General features: G+C 40.3%; 1 protein-coding gene across 10 annotated transcripts in view; it reads left to right on the top strand.

Moving 5' to 3' along the window:
• GRIP1 (glutamate receptor interacting protein 1) overlaps nucleotides 1-17,296 on the top strand; it is a 920,176-nt gene that overhangs the window by 729,718 nt on the left and 173,162 nt on the right. For all 10 annotated transcript variants that reach the window (XM_053716876.1, XM_053716872.1, XM_053716874.1 and 7 more), the window contains one exon: nucleotides 1,587-1,734. In XM_053716876.1, coding sequence (XP_053572851.1) covers nucleotides 1,587-1,734 — 148 coding nt within the window. The remainder of the gene's footprint in view (nucleotides 1-1,586; nucleotides 1,735-17,296) is intronic.

Here is a 17,296-nt window from a genome sequence, read left to right as displayed (position 1 = left end):
ATTAATATTAATTAGATTTATTTTAATAAGAATTTAGTTAGGGATGTTAGAGTTAGATAGGGTTATTATACTTAATATATATATAATATAATAACGATATTAACTATATTAACCCTAATATAATTAGGGTTAATATAGTTAATATATATAATATAATAACTATATTAACTATATTAACCCTAATATAATTAGTGTTAATATAGCTGGCGGCGGTGTAGGGGGATTAGATTAGGGGTTATTCTATTTAATATAGGTGGCGGCGGCGTAGAGGGATTAGATTAGGGGTTAATACATTTATTATAGGTGGCGGCGGTGTAGGGGGATTTAGATTAGATGCAAAAGAGCTGATTTCTTTGTGACAATGCCCCGCAAAAAGCCCTTTTAAGGGCTGGTAAAAGAGCTGATTTCTTTGGGAAAATGCCCCGCAAAAAGCCCTTTTAAGGGCTGGCAATAGAGCTGTTACTTTGGGGCAATGTCACGTAAAAGGCCCTTTTAAGGGCTGGTAATAGAGGTAATTTCTTTAGGGGGATTAGATTAGGGGTTAATGTATTTAATATAGCTGGCGGCGGTATAGGGGGATTAGATTAGGGGTTAATTAATTTAATATAGCTGGCACAGTATAGGGGGATTAAATTAGGGGTTAATGTAATTAATATAGCTGGCGGCGGGGTAGGGGGATTAAATTAGGGGTTAATAATTTTAATATAGCTGGCGGCGGGGTAGGGGGATTAGATTAGGGGTTAATAATTTTAATATAGCTGGCGGCGGTGTAAGGGGCTCACATTAGGGGGTAGTTAATGTAGCTGGCGGCGGTGTAAGGGGCTCACATTAGGGGGTAGTTAATGTAGCTGGTGGCGGGGTAGGAGCTCAGATTAGGGGGTAGTTAATGTAGGTGGCGGCAGGGTCCGAGAGTGGCGGTTTAGGGGTTAAAAACTTTATTAGGTGGCGGCAGGGTCCGGGAGCGGCGGTTTAGGGGTTAATACATTTTTTATTGTTAGGATAGTGAGGGAGGATAGCTGATAGAGGGTTAGACGTGTCGGGCTATGTTTGGGAGTCGTGTTAGACAGTACGGGAGATTTAATAATTTAGTCAGATTTAGTAGGCGCCTTAAGTTTCTAAAGTCATTGGTGACTCCAGAAATTTGTACTTAAGCAGATTTCTGGACATCGCTAGTTTATCCGACTTACGGCACTTTAGCATCTGACGGCGCTGTATATAAGATAGCTCGAGTTGCGAGCTGAAACTACGGGCGGCGGGGTTCCCTCGCTTGCGCCGCAAACTACGATCTATATCGGATCGCGCCCTTAGTATTTGCTTCTATGAAGGGTATGATACTCAGTGTACTAATTGTTTTGTCTTGTCTGTTTAGCACAATAATGCTTTATTGTTTTTAGAGTAATGGGCAGATACATTATCCTTTCTGTATCATTTTTCCATTTTTCAGCTGGTGCTCATTACTCCTGGTCATTTTTTTGTTTGAAAATTAATATGGATGACACTATTTTACCCTTTGTATTTTCCTTTTTGTGCAGAATTTCAATAAAGATGTTGTATAAAAAAAAATAACTAGTATATTTTTCCAACAGATACCGTATCTAGTGCCTCGGGTCCATTGTTAGTTGAAGTTGCCAAAACTCCCGGTTCCAGCCTTGGATTAGCGTTGACTACCTCTATGTACTGCAACAAACAGGTCATTGTCATTGACAAAATTAAAGCTGCAAGTATTGCTGACAGGTAAATGTTATCTCTCATTAAGCTCCTTGAGTCTCTTCTCCAGTATAAATTGCTATTGAACCTTCTGAGCATTTTCAACTTTTCTTTTTTTATTTTTCTTGAAAACTTTTCTGCTTTATGCAAGATTTTAAATACATTCTCACCATTGATTTAAACTGCAAAATGTACAAATTGCCAGCAGTGGGTAAGTCAATATAAATACGGTACTTACAAAGATGCTGTCTTCATTATTTTCTTTTGAAAATGTCGGCCTTTTTTTACCCCCACCTAATAGCAAAGATGTTTTGTTTGAATTTTACAGTTGAAAAATGCATCTTCTTTAAGTTCGATTTTAGATACTAGCAGCTGTTTTCTCTGTGTGATTGGCCAAATAAAATGGAATATAGCTGTACTAGATATGTATATAATGAGCAAAAAAGGAAAATCAGAAGTTGGGTTGTTAACTGACAAGGTGCTGAGCAAATCCAATACGTGTAAAATGTGTGATAGCATGAATTATTTTACCTCTGCATAGGACACTTCCTACAGCTCACATTTAAAGGGATATTAAACACTAAATAAATGCTATATAGAATGATGCATTTAAAGAAAAGATTAATCTGAGAAGAACATGTAGATGTATTTTTTTGTTGTTTCATTAGCTGTTTAAATATTGACAAAATAAGTGTAAAGTTTTAGTGTCTATAAAACAATAGGAGCTGCCATGTTGTAATTTAGGTTACCTTCTCTGCTCTGGCCAATTACGGACAGTTATAAATAGGTCACTAGAGTGTGTAGCCAATGGCTGTGTGGAATATAACAGTGTTCTGCACTTGCATAACTGAAAAGCTCACAATGTCAGAATTAAATTACAGGAAAAGGGGACAAAATAAATAATAAAAGTATATTGCAGACTGTTTCATGCCCCTTTAATGTGCTGGACTCAAAACATATGCAAAAGAAAGAGCAGCAATTAAGCATTAATCTTCTTAAAGTTGAAACTGACAGGATGTGATTGTTTGTGCACAAATCTAGGCGTCTGTAGCTCAATGGCTGAAAAAACGCAATTCCCATAGGTCTGTTACTGGGAAAATTACTTTCCTAGGCATTTAAACAACATGCATTTTTATTCATTTTTTAATTTAAGCCCTTTAATACCTTTCAAACATCCTTTTTAGATTGGATAGAGAAAAAGTCAAAACTAAACCTAAACAGATAGAGGACACCATTTTTAAACACTATTAAATTCTATTATCAAATGTACATTGTTCTTTTGGTAGCCTTTGTTGAGTAGCATATGTAAATATCCTCAGCAGAATATGTAATACAAACTAAATTGTTCCTGTCTTACTTCAATAAATCATATAATGCTATGTGTCACAATATGATACTGTAGTATACACTTCTCTACAGCAAAAATGATTTATTGAACAAAAATTGGAATATAGTTTGTATTTATTTCAATTCTTTTTTTTTTTTTTGTTTAATACATTTTTTTAAGTGTTTGCGCAAATGGTAGCAGTGTTAACAATCGTAAAAATAGAAAGGAAAAAAAGCATTGAACATGCTATAAGTATATTTGCTGATTTTAGGTAGCATATGAGCCTACCTAGGTTTGGTTTCAACTAATAATACCAAGAGAAAAAAGCAAATTTGATGATAAAAGTAAATTGGAAAATTGATTAAAATGACATGTCCTATCTGAATAATGAAAGTTTAATTTTGACTAGACTGTCCCTTTAAGCCACCCACAATTTGTGTGTATTTTTCTTTTATTAAATTATGAACCAATGAAATGACAGAAATTAGATGTATACAAAGTAGGTTTACAATATACATATAGAGCTTTATTTAATAAATGTGAATGAAATAATGGAAGATTATTTGAATGTGAACATATATATATTTTTTATTAGTATAAAAAGGATGATCCTTTCATATTACTGAAGAAAATTGAGGGTTCTGTGCTTTATATGATATTATTAATATTTGGGACTCTAGCATCTAGGTGGATTCCTATTAAGAAGGAATTACATCACTAATGCTATATATATAAAAATAAAAGCACAAAGTGATCACATACAAAAAAGTGAAACAAAATAAATATGATACAAAATCCAAACAAAGGATATGGACGAGAAGTCTTTCTATTTCCAATGAAATCCAAATGGTGTGTCACATGAATCAGAAAAAGTCCACCTTTCGATTCCCTCTGGATTCCCAGTGGATCTTAAAGAAAAACCTGATATAGTGTAATACCTCAGTGAATCAGATGGATATAATAAAGACATGTACTCACACTTTCAATAGCTAATATAAGCTCATATACTGTATATAGTGGTCCTGATTCACAACGCTGTCAGGATCAGCAACACAAATAGCTGGAAATCCCATGTATATCTACAATAGTGTGATATCATAAACACACGGTTCAGATAGTCTTGTTACAGGTGTATACTCACACTTAAGGGAGCTGATACACAGCTCTGTGTAAATTGCAATCTCGGTATAAGCCACTGAGTCAGCTATGCAGCTATACAGGAACACTTGGTAGAATGATAACATTTTATAAAATCAAACATACAGCTATTAAAATATATATGCCAGTGTCTAGTCATTCAGGGGTAATGTATAAATATACCATTCCATACAATGTATCTAGTCCTTAGAAGCAGGATGGCTCCGGATTAAAATTCTCGGCAAACAGTGTATCGAAAGAGTCAGGACTGATACGTTGTAGCTCCCTCTCACTGTGACGTTACTGACAAGCAAACCCGACGTACGTTTCACCATTTCCACATGGCTTTTTCAAGGTTGATATCGAAGTGTTCCTGTGCGGTCCATTTTATACCATATGGATACAAAGTTCATTAATTAAAGGTGGTATTTCATCAGAAGGATTATAGATCTGATATAACATATATCAAGGACAATATGACAGTATTAGTCTCAACTTTATAATGATGATTATTTGAACTTAATGAAGGGGAGGGGGGATATATTATCACAGACAAAGGGGTTTTACCATAAAACTGACTTATATTAAATGTTCTACAACATCATTATAGCACATATATTAAGTGATTTAATGGTGGTATTACATCAAAGGTTACAACTTTAATGTAACATCAATCTGGTATAAAGTGCACATATCAATATTAAAAATATATCATCTTTAAAACATATTATTTAAATCTCAATTTTATAAGAATAATTCTATAGACTCTATAATATGAGAAAAGGGTGTGTAACAACTTTTATACTGAAGGGGTTAGAATAGCATGCCTGGCAGAATTATTACAAGAAATGTACCAACTCAAAATTCGAATTAAGGCCGGATGCTACCATACTATTAAGTTCGAATATCCATTTCATTTCTTATATATAGCATTTGAATATTGAATGTAACATATGAATATTAACAGTGGCATATTCTCATAGACATAAACGTAAGTGTACTGGAATAAATATTTAAATGTAAAATTTTAATTTCTTCTGTTATGTGTGATCAGTCCACGGGTCATCATTACTTCTGGGATATAACTCCTCCCCAACAGGAAATGCAAGAGGATTCACCCAGCAGAGCTGCATATAGCTCCTCCCCTCTACGTCACTCCCAGTCATTCTCTTGCACCCAACGACTAGATAGGATGTGTGAGAGGACTATGGTGATTATACTTAGTTTTTATAACTTCAATCAAAAGTTTGTTATTTTACAATAGCACCGGAGCGTGTTATTGCCTCTCTGGCAGAGTTTGAAGAAGAATCTACCAGAGTTTTTACTATGATTTTAACCGGAGTAGTTAAGATCATATTGCTGTTTCTCGGCCATCTGAGGGAGGTAAAAGCTTCAGATCAGGGGACAGCGGGCAGATGAATCTGCATTGAGGTATGTAGCAGTTTTTATTTTCTGAATGGAATTGATGAGAAAATCCTGCCATACCGTTATAATGACATGTATGTATACTCTACACTTCAGTATTCTGGGGATGGTATTTCACTGGAATTACTCTGTTAAAAGTACATTAAACCTTTTAATAGGTATTTATTATGTTAAACGTTTTTGCTGGAACGTAGAATCGTTTGCATTTTTTGAGGTACTGAGTGAATAAATGTTTGGGCATTATTTTTCCACTTGGCAGTTGCTTGTTTTAATTGTGACAGTTTCGTTTCTCTCTCACTGCTGTGTGTGAGGGGGAGGGGCCGTTTTTGGCGCTCTTTGCTACGCATCAAAAATTTCCAGTCAGTTACTCTTGTATTTCCTGCATGATCCGGTTCATCTCTAACAGAACTCAGGGGTCTTCAAACTTCTTTGGAGGGAGGTAGATTCTCTCAGCAGAGCTGTGAGATTTATATATTGACTGTGATTAAAAACGTTGCTCTGTAATTTTTATGTTTCAAATTTAATTATTGTTACTTTACTAATGGGAACAAACCTTTGCTAAAAGTTGTGTTGTTTTTAAGGATTGATGCTATAACTGTTTTTCAGTTCATTATTTCAACTGTCATTTAATCGTTTAGTGCTTCTTTGAGGCACAGTACGTTTTTGTTAAATAAGATTGTAACCAAGTTGCAAGTTTATTGCTAGTGTGTTAAACATGTCTGATTCAGAGGAAGATACCTGTGTCATTTGTTCCAATGCCAAGGTGGAGCCCAATAGAAATTTATGTACTAACTGTATTGATGCTACTTTAAATAAAAGCCAATCTGTACAAATTGAACAAATTTCACCAAACAGCGAGGGGAGAGTTATGCCGACTAACTCGCCTCACGTGTCAGTACCTGCATCTCCCGCCCGGGAGGTGCGTGATATTGTGGCGCCTAGTACATCTGGGCGGCCATTACAGATATCATTACAAGATATGGCTACTGTTATGACTGAAGTTTTGGCTAAATTACCAGAACTAAGAGGCAAGCGTGATCACTCTGGGGTGAGAACAGAGTGCGCTGATAATACTAGGGCCATGTCTGATACTGCGTCACAGCTTGCAGAACATGAAGACGGAGAGCTTCATTCCGTGGGTGACGGTTCTGATCCAAACAGATTGGATTCAGATATTTCAAATTTTAAATTTAAATTGGAGAACCTCCGTGTATTACTAGGGGAGGTTTTAGCGGCTCTTAATGATTGTAACACTGTTGCAATACCAGAGAAATTGTGTAGGTTGGATAAATACTTTGCGGTACCGGCGAGTACTGACGTTTTTCCTATACCTAAGAGACTAACTGAAATTGTTACTAAGGAGTGGGATAGACCCGGTGTGCCGTTCTCACCCCCTCCAATATTTAGAAAGATGTTTCCAATAGACGCCACCACACGGGACTTATGGCAAACGGTCCCTAAGGTGGAGGGAGCAGTTTCTACTTTAGCTAAGCGTACCACTATCCCGGTGGAGGATAGCTGTGCTTTTTCAGATCCAATGGATAAAAAATTAGAGGGTTACCTTAAGAAAATGTTTGTTCAACAAGGTTTTATATTGCAACCCCTTGCATGCATCGCGCCGATTACGGCTGCGGCAGCATTTTGGATTGAGTCTCTGGAAGAGAACCTTAGTTCAGCTACGCTGGACGACATTACGGACAGGCTTAGAGTCCTTAAACTAGCTAATTCATTCATTTCGGAGGCCGTAGTACATTTAACCAAACTTACGGCTAAGAACTCAGGATTCGCCATTCAGGCACGTAGGGCGCTGTGGCTAAAATCCTGGTCAGCTGATGTAACTTCTAAGTCCAAATTACTTAATATACCTTTCAAGGGGCAAACTTTATTTGGGCCCGGTTTGAAAGAAATTATCGCTGACATTACAGGAGGTAAGGGCCACGCCCTGCCTCAAGACAAAGCCAAAGCTAAGGCTAGACAGTCTAATTTTCGTCCCTTTCGGAATTTCAAAGCAGGAGCAGCACCAACTTCCACTGCACCAAAACAGGAAGGAGCTGTTGCTCGTTACAGACAAGGCTGGAAACCTAACCAGTCCTGGAACAAGGGCAAGCAGGCCAGGAAACCTGCTGCTGCCCCAAAGACAGCATGAACCGAGGGCCCCCGATCCGGGACCGGATCTAGTGGGGGGCAGACTCTCTCTCTTCGCCCAGGCTTGGGCAAGAGATGTTCAGGATCCCTGGGCGTTAGAAATCATATCTCAGGGATATCTTCTAGACTTCAAATTCTCTCCCCCAAGAGGGAGATTTCATCTGTCAAGGTTGTCAACAAACCAGATAAAGAAAGAAGCGTTTCTACGCTGTGTACAAGATCTGTTATTAATGGGAGTGATCCATCCGGTTCCGCGGTCGGAACAAGGACAAGGGTTTTACTCAAACCTGTTTGTGGTTCCCAAAAAAGAGGGAACTTTCAGACCAATCTTGGATTTAAAGATCCTAAACAAATTCCTAAGAGTTCCATCGTTCAAAATGGAAACTATTCGGACAATCTTACCCATGATCCAAAAGGGTCAGTACATGACCACAGTGGATTTAAAGGATGCTTACCTTCACATACCGATTCACAAAGATCATTACCGGTATCTAAGGTTTGCCTTCTTAGACAGGCATTACCAGTTTGTAGCTCTTCCATTCGGATTGGCTACGGCTCCAAGAATCTTCACAAAGGTTCTGGGTGCCCTTCTGGCGGTACTAAGACCGCGAGGAATTTCGGTAGCTCCGTACCTAGACGACATTCTGATACAAGCTTCAAGCTTTCAAACTGCCAAGTCTCATACAGAGTTAGTTCTGGCATTTCTAAGGTCGCATGGATGGAAAGTGAACGAAAAGAAGAGTTCTCTCTTTCCTCTCACAAGAGTTCCATTCTTGGGGACTCTTATAGATTCTGTAGAAATGAAGATTTATCTGACAGAAGACAGATTAACAAAGCTTCTAAATGCATGCCGTGTCCTTCATTCCATTCAACTCCCGTCAGTAGCTCAATGCATGGAGGTGATCGGCTTAATGGTAGCAGCAATGGACATAGTACCCTTTGCACGTCTACATCTCAGACCGCTGCAATTGTGCATGCTGAGTCAGTGGAATGGGGATTACTCAGACTTGTCCCCTACTCTGAATCTGGATCAAGAGACCAGAAACTCTCTTCTATGGTGGCTTTCTCGGCCACATCTGTCCAGGGGGATGCCATTCAGCAGGCCGGACTGGACAATTGTAACAACAGACGCCAGCCTACTAGGTTGGGGCGCTGTCTGGAATTCTCTGAAGGCTCAGGGACAATGGAATCAGGAGGAAAGTCTCCTGCCAATAAACATTCTGGAATTGAGAGCAGTTCTCAATGCCCTTCTGGCTTGGCCCCAGTTAAAAACTCGGGGGTTCATCAGGTTTCAGTCGGACAACATCACGACTGTAGCTTACATCAACCATCAAGGAGGGACAAGAAGCTCCCTAGCAATGATGGAAGTATCAAAGATAATTCGCTGGGCAGAGTCTCACTCTTGCCACCTGTCAGCAATCCACATCCCGGGAGTGGAGAACTGGGAGGCGGATTTCTTGAGTCGCCAGACTTTTCATCCGGGGGAGTGGGAACTTCATCCGGAGGTCTTTGCCCAAATACTTCGACGTTGGGGCAAACCAGAGATAGATCTCATGGCGTCTCGCCAGAACTCCAAACTTCCTCGCTACGGGTCCAGATCCAGGGATCCGGGAGCGGTTCTGATAGATGCTTTGACAGCACCTTGGAACTTCGGGATGGCTTATGTGTTTCCACCCTTCCCGCTGCTTCCTCGATTGATTGCCAAAATCAAACAGGAGAGAGCATCAGTGATTCTAATAGCGCCTGCATGGCCACGCAGGACTTGGTATGCAGATCTAGTGGACATGTCATCCTGTCCACCTTGGTCTCTACCTCTAAGACAGGACCTTCTGATACAGGGTCCATTCAAACATCAAAATCTAACTTCTCTGAAGCTGACTGCTTGGAAATTGAACGCTTGATTTTATCAAAACGTGGTTTTTCTGAGTCGGTTATTGATACCCTGATACAGGCTAGGAAGCCTGTTACCAGAAGGATTTACCATAAGATATGGCGTAAATACCTATACTGGTGCGAATCCAAAGGTTACTCCTGGAGTAAGGTTAGGATTCCTAGGATATTGTCCTTTCTACAAGAAGGTTTAGAAAAGGGTTTATCGGCTAGCTCATTAAAGGGACAGATCTCAGCTCTGTCCATCTTGTTACACAGGCGTCTGTCAGAAAATCCAGACGTCCAGGCCTTTTGTCAGGCTTTAGCTAGGATCAAGCCTGTGTTTAAAACTGTTGCTCCGCCATGGAGTTTAAACCTTGTTCTTAACGTTCTACAAGGAGTTCCGTTTGAACCCCTTCATTCCATTGATATAAAGTTGTTATCTTGGAAAGTGTTATTTTTAATGGCTATTTCTTCGGCTCGGAGAGTCTCTGAGTTATCAGCTTTACATTGTGATTCTCCTTATTTGATTTTTCATTCAGATAAGGTAGTTCTGCGTACAAAACCTGGGTTCTTACCTAAGGTAGTCACTAACAGGAACATCAATCAAGAGATCGTGGTGCCTTCCCTGTGCCCGAATCCTTCTTCAAAGAAGGAACGTCTTCTACACAATCTGGATGTAGTTCGTGCCCTCAAGTTCTACTTGCAGGCAACTAAGGATTTTCGACAAACGTCTTCCCTGTTTGTCGTGTACTCTGGTCAGAGGAGAGGTCATAAGGCTTCGGCTACCTCTCTCTCCTTCTGGCTTCGTAGCATAATTCGTTTAGCCTATGAGACTGCTGGACAGCAGCCTCCTGAAAGAATTACAGCTCATTCTACTAGAGCTGTGGCTTCCACTTGGGCCTTTAAGAATGAGGCCTCTGTTGAACAGATTTGCAAGGCTGCAACTTGGTCTTCGCTTCATACTTTTTCCAAATTTTACAAATTTGACACTTTTGCTTCTTCGGAGGCTATTTTTGGGAGAAAGGTTCTTCAGGCAGTGGTTCCTTCTGTATAATGAGCCTGCCTATCCCTCCCGTCATCCGTGTACTTTTGCTTTGGTATTGGTATCCCAGAAGTAATGATGACCCGTGGACTGATCACACATAACAGAAGAAAACATAATTTATGCTTACCTGATAAATTCCTTTCTTCTGTTGTGTGATCAGTCCACGGCCCGCCCTGTTTTTTAAGGCAGGTAAATATCTTTTAAATTATACTCCAGTCACCACTTCACCCTTGGTTTCTCCTTTCTCGTTGATTCTTGGTCGAATGACTGGGAGTGACGTAGAGGGGAGGAGCTATATGCAGCTCTGCTGGGTGAATCCTCTTGCATTTCCTGTTGGGGAGGAGTTATATCCCAGAAGTAATGATGACCCGTGGACTGATCACACAACAGAAGAAAGGAATTTATCAGGTAAGCATAAATTATGTTTTCTCTTGTAAAGGTGTATCCAGTCCATGGGTAAATCCATTACTTGTGGGATATTCTCCTTCCCAACAGGAAGTTGCAAGAGGACACCCACAGCAGAGCTGTCTATATAGCTCCTCCCCTAACTGCCACCCCCAGCCACTCTCTTGCAACTCTCTACAAGAAAGGAAGTATCAAGAGATATGTGGTGACTTAGTGTAGTTTTTACCTTCAATCAAGAATTTGTTATTTTTAAACGGTACCGGCGTTGTACTGTTTTACTCTCGGGTAGAAATTGGAAGAAGAATCTGCCTGGAGGTTGATGATCTTAGCGGTTTGTAACTAAGGTCCATTGCTGTTCTCACACATAACTGAAGAGTATGGAAAGAAAACTTCAGTTGGGGGACGGTTTGCAGATCACCTGCTTTGAGGTATGTTCAGTATATTTTTTTTCTAGAGAGATGATAAGGTCTAGAAAATGCTGACAGTGCCTGGTATATTTGAGGTAAGCCTGATACAGTGATTTAACAACGACTGGGATCATGCTTACAAGATAAGGGTTATATTCATGTTAACTCTCATATTACTTAGTGTAAAAACGTTTGCATAACTTACAGAAAAAACGTTTTTTCTCTGAGGGTGATAAATCTTTATTTGGGGCCTAGTTTTCCACATGGCTTGTTAGATTACTCCTAGGAGTACTTTTTTAAGGCCCTCTGACATTGAGTGCATGGTAGGAGGGGCCTATTTCTCTTGTTAAGTGTATCCAGTCCACGGATCATCCATTACTTATGGAATATATTCTCCTTCCCAACAGGAAGCTGCAAGAGTCCACCCACAGCAAAGCTGCTATATAGCTCCTCCCCTAACTGCCATATTCAGTCATTCTCTTGCAAGCCTCAACATAGATAGGAGGTCGTGAGAGTCTGTGGTGCTTTCTACTTAGTTTATTCTTCAATCAAAAGTTTGTTATTTTTAAATGGCACCGGAGTGTGCTGTTTATCTCAGGCAGTATTTGGAAGAAGAATCTGCCTGCGTTTTTCTATGATCTTAGCAGACGTAACTAAGATCCATTTGCTGTTCTCACACATTCTGAGGAGTGAGGTACTTCAGAGGGGGAATGGCGTGCAGGTTTTCCTGCAGATAAGGTATGTGCAGTAAAATATTTTTCTAGGAATGGAATTGACTAAGAAAATACTGCTGATACCGAAGTAATGTAAGTAAAGCCTTAAATGCAGCGATAGCGACTGGTATCAGGCTTATTAATAGAGATACATACTCTTGTAAAAATGTGTTTTAAAACGTTTGCTGGCATGTTTAATCGTTTTTTAACATATGTTTGGTGATAAAACTTATTGGGGCCTAAGTTTTTTCCACATGGCTGGCTTAAATTTTGCATAGAAACAGTTTAACTGAAGCTTCCCACTGTTGGCTGTGGCAGTTTGTTGTGTCTGTTTTTAAAAACGTCTGTCATTTTTTTTTTTTTTTTGATCTGTTTTTTGCATTAAGGGGTTAATCATCCATTTGCAAGTGGGTGCAATGCTCTGTTACCTTATTACATGTACTGTAAAAATTTCGTTTGTTTTACTGCCTTTTTTTCACTGTTTTTCAAATTTTGACAAAATTTGTTTCTCTTAAAGGCACAGTAACGTTTTATATATTTGCTTGTTAACTTGATTTAAAGTGTTTTCCAAGCTTACTAGTCTCATTATTAGTCTGTTCTAACATGTCTGACATAGAGGAAGCTCTGTGTTCATTATGTTTTAAAGCCATGGTGGAACCCCATCTTAGAATGTGTACCAGATGTACTGATTTCATGTTAAACAATAAAGATCATTTTTTGTCTTTAAAAACATTATCACCAGAGGATTCTGTCGTGGGGGTAGTTATGCCGACTAACTCTCCCCACGTGTCAGACCTTTTGACTCCCGCTTTAGGGACTCACGCTCAAATGGCGCCAAGTACATCAAGGGCACCCATAGCGTTTCTTTTACCAGGGGATTCTGTCGAGGGGAAAGTTATGCCGACTAACTCTCCCCACGTGTCAGACCCTTCGACTCCCGCTTCAGGGACTCACGCTCAAATGGCGCCAAGTACATCAAGGGCGCCCATAGCGTTTATTTTACAAGACATGGCAAAGGTGGTGAATAATATTCTGGCAGCAGTATTAGTCAGACTACCTGAAATTAAAGGAAAGCAGTTAGCTCTGGGGGTAGATACAGAGCATACAGACGCTTTAAGAACCATGTATGATACTACCTCACAATATGCTTAGTCTGTGGGTGATTTTTTTTTTACTCAGGGAAGATGATTTAACCTGATTCTGATATTTCTACATTTAAAATTTATGCTTGAGAACCTCCACTTGTTGCTCAGGGAGGCTTTGGCTGCTCTGAATGAATGTGTACAATCGCAGGGCCAGAGAAATTGTGTAGACTGGATAAATAATATGCAGTGCCGGTGTGTACTGATGTTTTTCCAATACCTAAAGAGGTTTACTAAAAATTTTTTAATAAGGAATGGGATAGACCAGGTGTGCCGTTCTCTTCCCCTCCTATTTTTTAGAAGAATGTTTTCTAATAGTTACCACCACACGGGACTTCTGGCAGACAGTTCCTAAGGTGGAGAGAAGAGTTTCTACTCTAGCTAAGCGTACCACTACCTCTGACGAGGACAGTTGTGCTTTTTAGATCCAATGGATAAAAAATGTTTATTCAACAGGGTTTTATCCTGCAGCCCCTTGCATACATTGCTTCTGTCACTGCTGCTGCGGCGTTCTGGGTTGAGTCTCTTGATGAGGCTTTACAGTTAAGCGACTCCATTGGATGAATATATTTGACAAGCTTATGCTAGCCAATTCCTTTGTTTTCTGATGCCTTGTTCATTTGACTAGACTAACGGCTAAGAATTCTGTTTTTTACTATTCTGGCGCGCAGAGCGCTATGGCTTATATCATGGTCAGCTGTCGTGACTTTAATAAATAAGCTACTTAACTTCCCTTCAAGGGGCAGACCCTATTCGGGCCTGGTTTGAAGGAGATTATTGCTTATATCACTGGAGGAAAAGGTCATGCCCTTCCTCAGGATAGGTCTAAATCAAGGGCAAAAAAAAAAAAAAAAAGTCTAATTTTCGTACCTTTTAAAAACTTCAGGGCAGGTGTGGCATCCTCTTCCTCTAAGGCAAAACAAGAGGGAATTTTTGCTCAGTCCAAGGCGGTCTGGAGACAATCGGACCTGGAACAAAGATAAGCAGGCCAAGGAGCCTGCTGCTGCCTCTAAGGCAGCATGAAGGAACGGACCCCTATCCGGTAACGGATCCTATAGGGGGCAGACTTTCATTCTTTGCCCAGGCGTGGGCAAGAGATGCCCAGGATCCCTAGGCATTGGAATTTATATCCCAGAGATATCTTCTGGATTTCAAAGATTCCCCCCCAAAAAAAGGGGAGATTTCGCCTTTCACAATTATCTGCAAACCAGATAAAGAAGGAGGCATTCTTACATTGTGTACGAGATCCATCCAGTTCCAAGAGAGGAACAGGGACAGAGTTTTTACTCAAATCTGTTTGTGGTTCCCAAGGAGAGGGAACCTTCAGACCTATTTTGGATCTAAAGATCTTAAACAAATTCCTCAGAATTCCGTCATTTAAGATGGAAACTATTCGTACCATCTTAACTATGATCCAGGAGAGTCAATAGAGGACTACAATGGATTTGAAGGATGCTTATCCTCACATTGTGATGCATAAAGATCACCATCGTTTTTCAGGTTTGCCTTTCTAGACAGGCATTACCAGTTTGTAGCTCTTTCCTTTGGGATATCTACAGCCCCAAGAATCTTTATGGAGGTTCTGGGGTCGCTTTGGCGGTCCTTAGACCGCGGGGCATAGAAGTGGCCCCTTATTTAGACGACATCCTGATACAGGCGTCAAACATCCAAATTGCCCAGTCTCATACGGACGTAGTACTGGCATTTCTGAGATCACATGGGTGGAAAGTGAACAAGGAAAGAGTTATCTATCCCCAATCTCAAGGGTTTCCCTCCTAGGGACTCTGATAGATTCTGTAGAAATGAAAATTTACCTGACGGAGTCCAGGTTGTCAAAGTTTCTTAATTCCTGCCATGTTTTTTTCATCCCATCCGCGCCCTTTGGTGGCTCAGTACATGAATGAAATCGGCTTAATGGTAGCGGCAAGGGACATAGTACCGTTTGCACGTCTACATTTCAGACCGCTGCAACTATGCATGCTCAGTCAGAGGAACGGGGATTACACAGATTTGTACCCCTGTTAAACCTGGACCAAGAGACCAGAGATTCTCTTCTCTGGTGACTATGTCGGGTCCATCTGTCCAAGGGTATGACCTTCCGCAGGTCAGATGGGACAATTGTTACAATAGATGCCAGCCTTTTAGGTTGGGATGCAGTCTGGAACTCCCTGAAGGCTCAGGGATAGTGGACTTATTCTGGAACTGGGAGTGATATTCCATGCTCTTCAGACTTGGCCTCAGTTAGCAACTCTGAGGTACATCATACTCAGTCGGACAATATACACGACTGTGGCTTACATCAGCCATCAAGGGGGAACAGAAGTTCCCTAGCGATGTTAGAAGTCTTACAATAATTCACTGGACAGAGACTCACTCTTGTCTATCAGCTATCCATATCCCAGGTGTTGAGAACTGGGAGGTGGATTTTCTAAGTCGTCAGACTTTTCTTCCGGGGGAGTGGGATTTCCTCTGGAGGTCAAGACCAAGCAGGAGAGGGCTTTGGTGTTTTTGACAGCGCCTGCGTAGCCACGCAGGACCTGGTATGCAGATCTGGTGGACATGTCATCCTTTCCATCACGGTCTCTGCTTCTGAGACAGGTCCCTCTACCTCAGGGTCCTTTCAACCATCTAAATAGAATCAATCTGAGATGGACTGCCTGGAGACTGAACGCTTGATGTTATCAAAGCATGGCTTCTCCGAGTCAGTCATTGATACCTTAATACAGACATGAAAGCCTGTCTCTAGGAAAATTGAACATAGATATGGTGTAAATATCTGATTGTTATGAATCCAAGGGTTACTCATGTAGTAAAGTCTGGATTCCCAGGATATTATCTTTTCTCTAAGATGTTTTTGAGAAAAGGGTTGTCAGCTAATTCCTTAAAAGGGGACAGATTTTTACTCTGTCTATTTTTTTGCACAAGCGTCTGGCAGGTATTCTAGACGTTCAGGCATTTGGTCAGGCTTTGGTTAGATCCAAGCCTGTGTTTAAAACTGTTGCTCCGCCATGGAGCTTAAACCTGATTCTTAAGGTTCTTCAAGAAGTTCCGTTTGAACCTTTTTTGTTCCATAGATATCAATCTTTATCTTGGAAAGTTCCTTTTGGGTAGCTAATTCCTCGACTCGTAGAGTCTCCAAGTTATCTGTGTTACAATGTGATTCTCCTTATCTGGTCCTTCGTACGGATAAGGTAGTCCTGCGTACCAACCTGGTTTTTTTTTTCCCTAAGGTGGTATCTAACAAGTACATCACTCAAGAGATAGTTGTTCCATGCTTGTATCCTAATCCTTCCTCAAAGAAGGAACGTCTATTACACAATATTGGACGTGGTTTGTGCTTTAAAGTTTTACTTACAAGCTACTACAGTTTTCATCAAACGTTCACCTTGTTTGTTGTCTATTCTGGACAGAGGAGAGGTCAAAAGACTTCAGCAGCCTCTCTGTCTTTTTGGTTAAAAAGCATAATTCATTTAGCTTATGAGACTGCTGGACAGCAGCCTCCTGAAGGGATTACAGCTCATTCTACTAGAGCTGTGGTTTTCACTTGGGCCTTTTTTAAATGTGGCTTCTGTTGAACAGATTTACAAGACGGAGTCTTGGTCTGCGCTTCATACTTTTCAAATTTAACAAATTTGATACCTTGCTTCTTCGGAGGCTATTTTTGGGAGAAAGGGTTTTTTACAGGCAGTGGTAACTTCCGTTTAAGTACCTGCCTTGTCCCTCCCATCATCCGTGTACTTTAGCTTTGGTATTGGTATTCCATAAGTAATGGATGATCCGTGGACTGGGTACACTTAACAAGAGAAAACATAATTTATGCTTACCTGATAAATTTATTTCTCTTGTAGTGTATCCAGTCCACGGCCCGCCCTGTCACTTTAAGGCAGGTAATTTTTTCATTTGAACTACAGTCACCACTGCACCCTATGGTTTTTCCTTTCTCTGCATGTTTTCGGTCGAATGACTGAATA

The sequence above is a fragment of the Bombina bombina genome, chromosome 6 (assembly GCF_027579735.1).
Source record: "Bombina bombina isolate aBomBom1 chromosome 6, aBomBom1.pri, whole genome shotgun sequence".
NCBI classification, from domain to species: domain Eukaryota; kingdom Metazoa; phylum Chordata; class Amphibia; order Anura; family Bombinatoridae; genus Bombina; species Bombina bombina.
The sequence above is the reverse complement of the archived record's forward strand: the minus strand, read 5'-3'. Positions and strand labels throughout refer to the sequence as shown.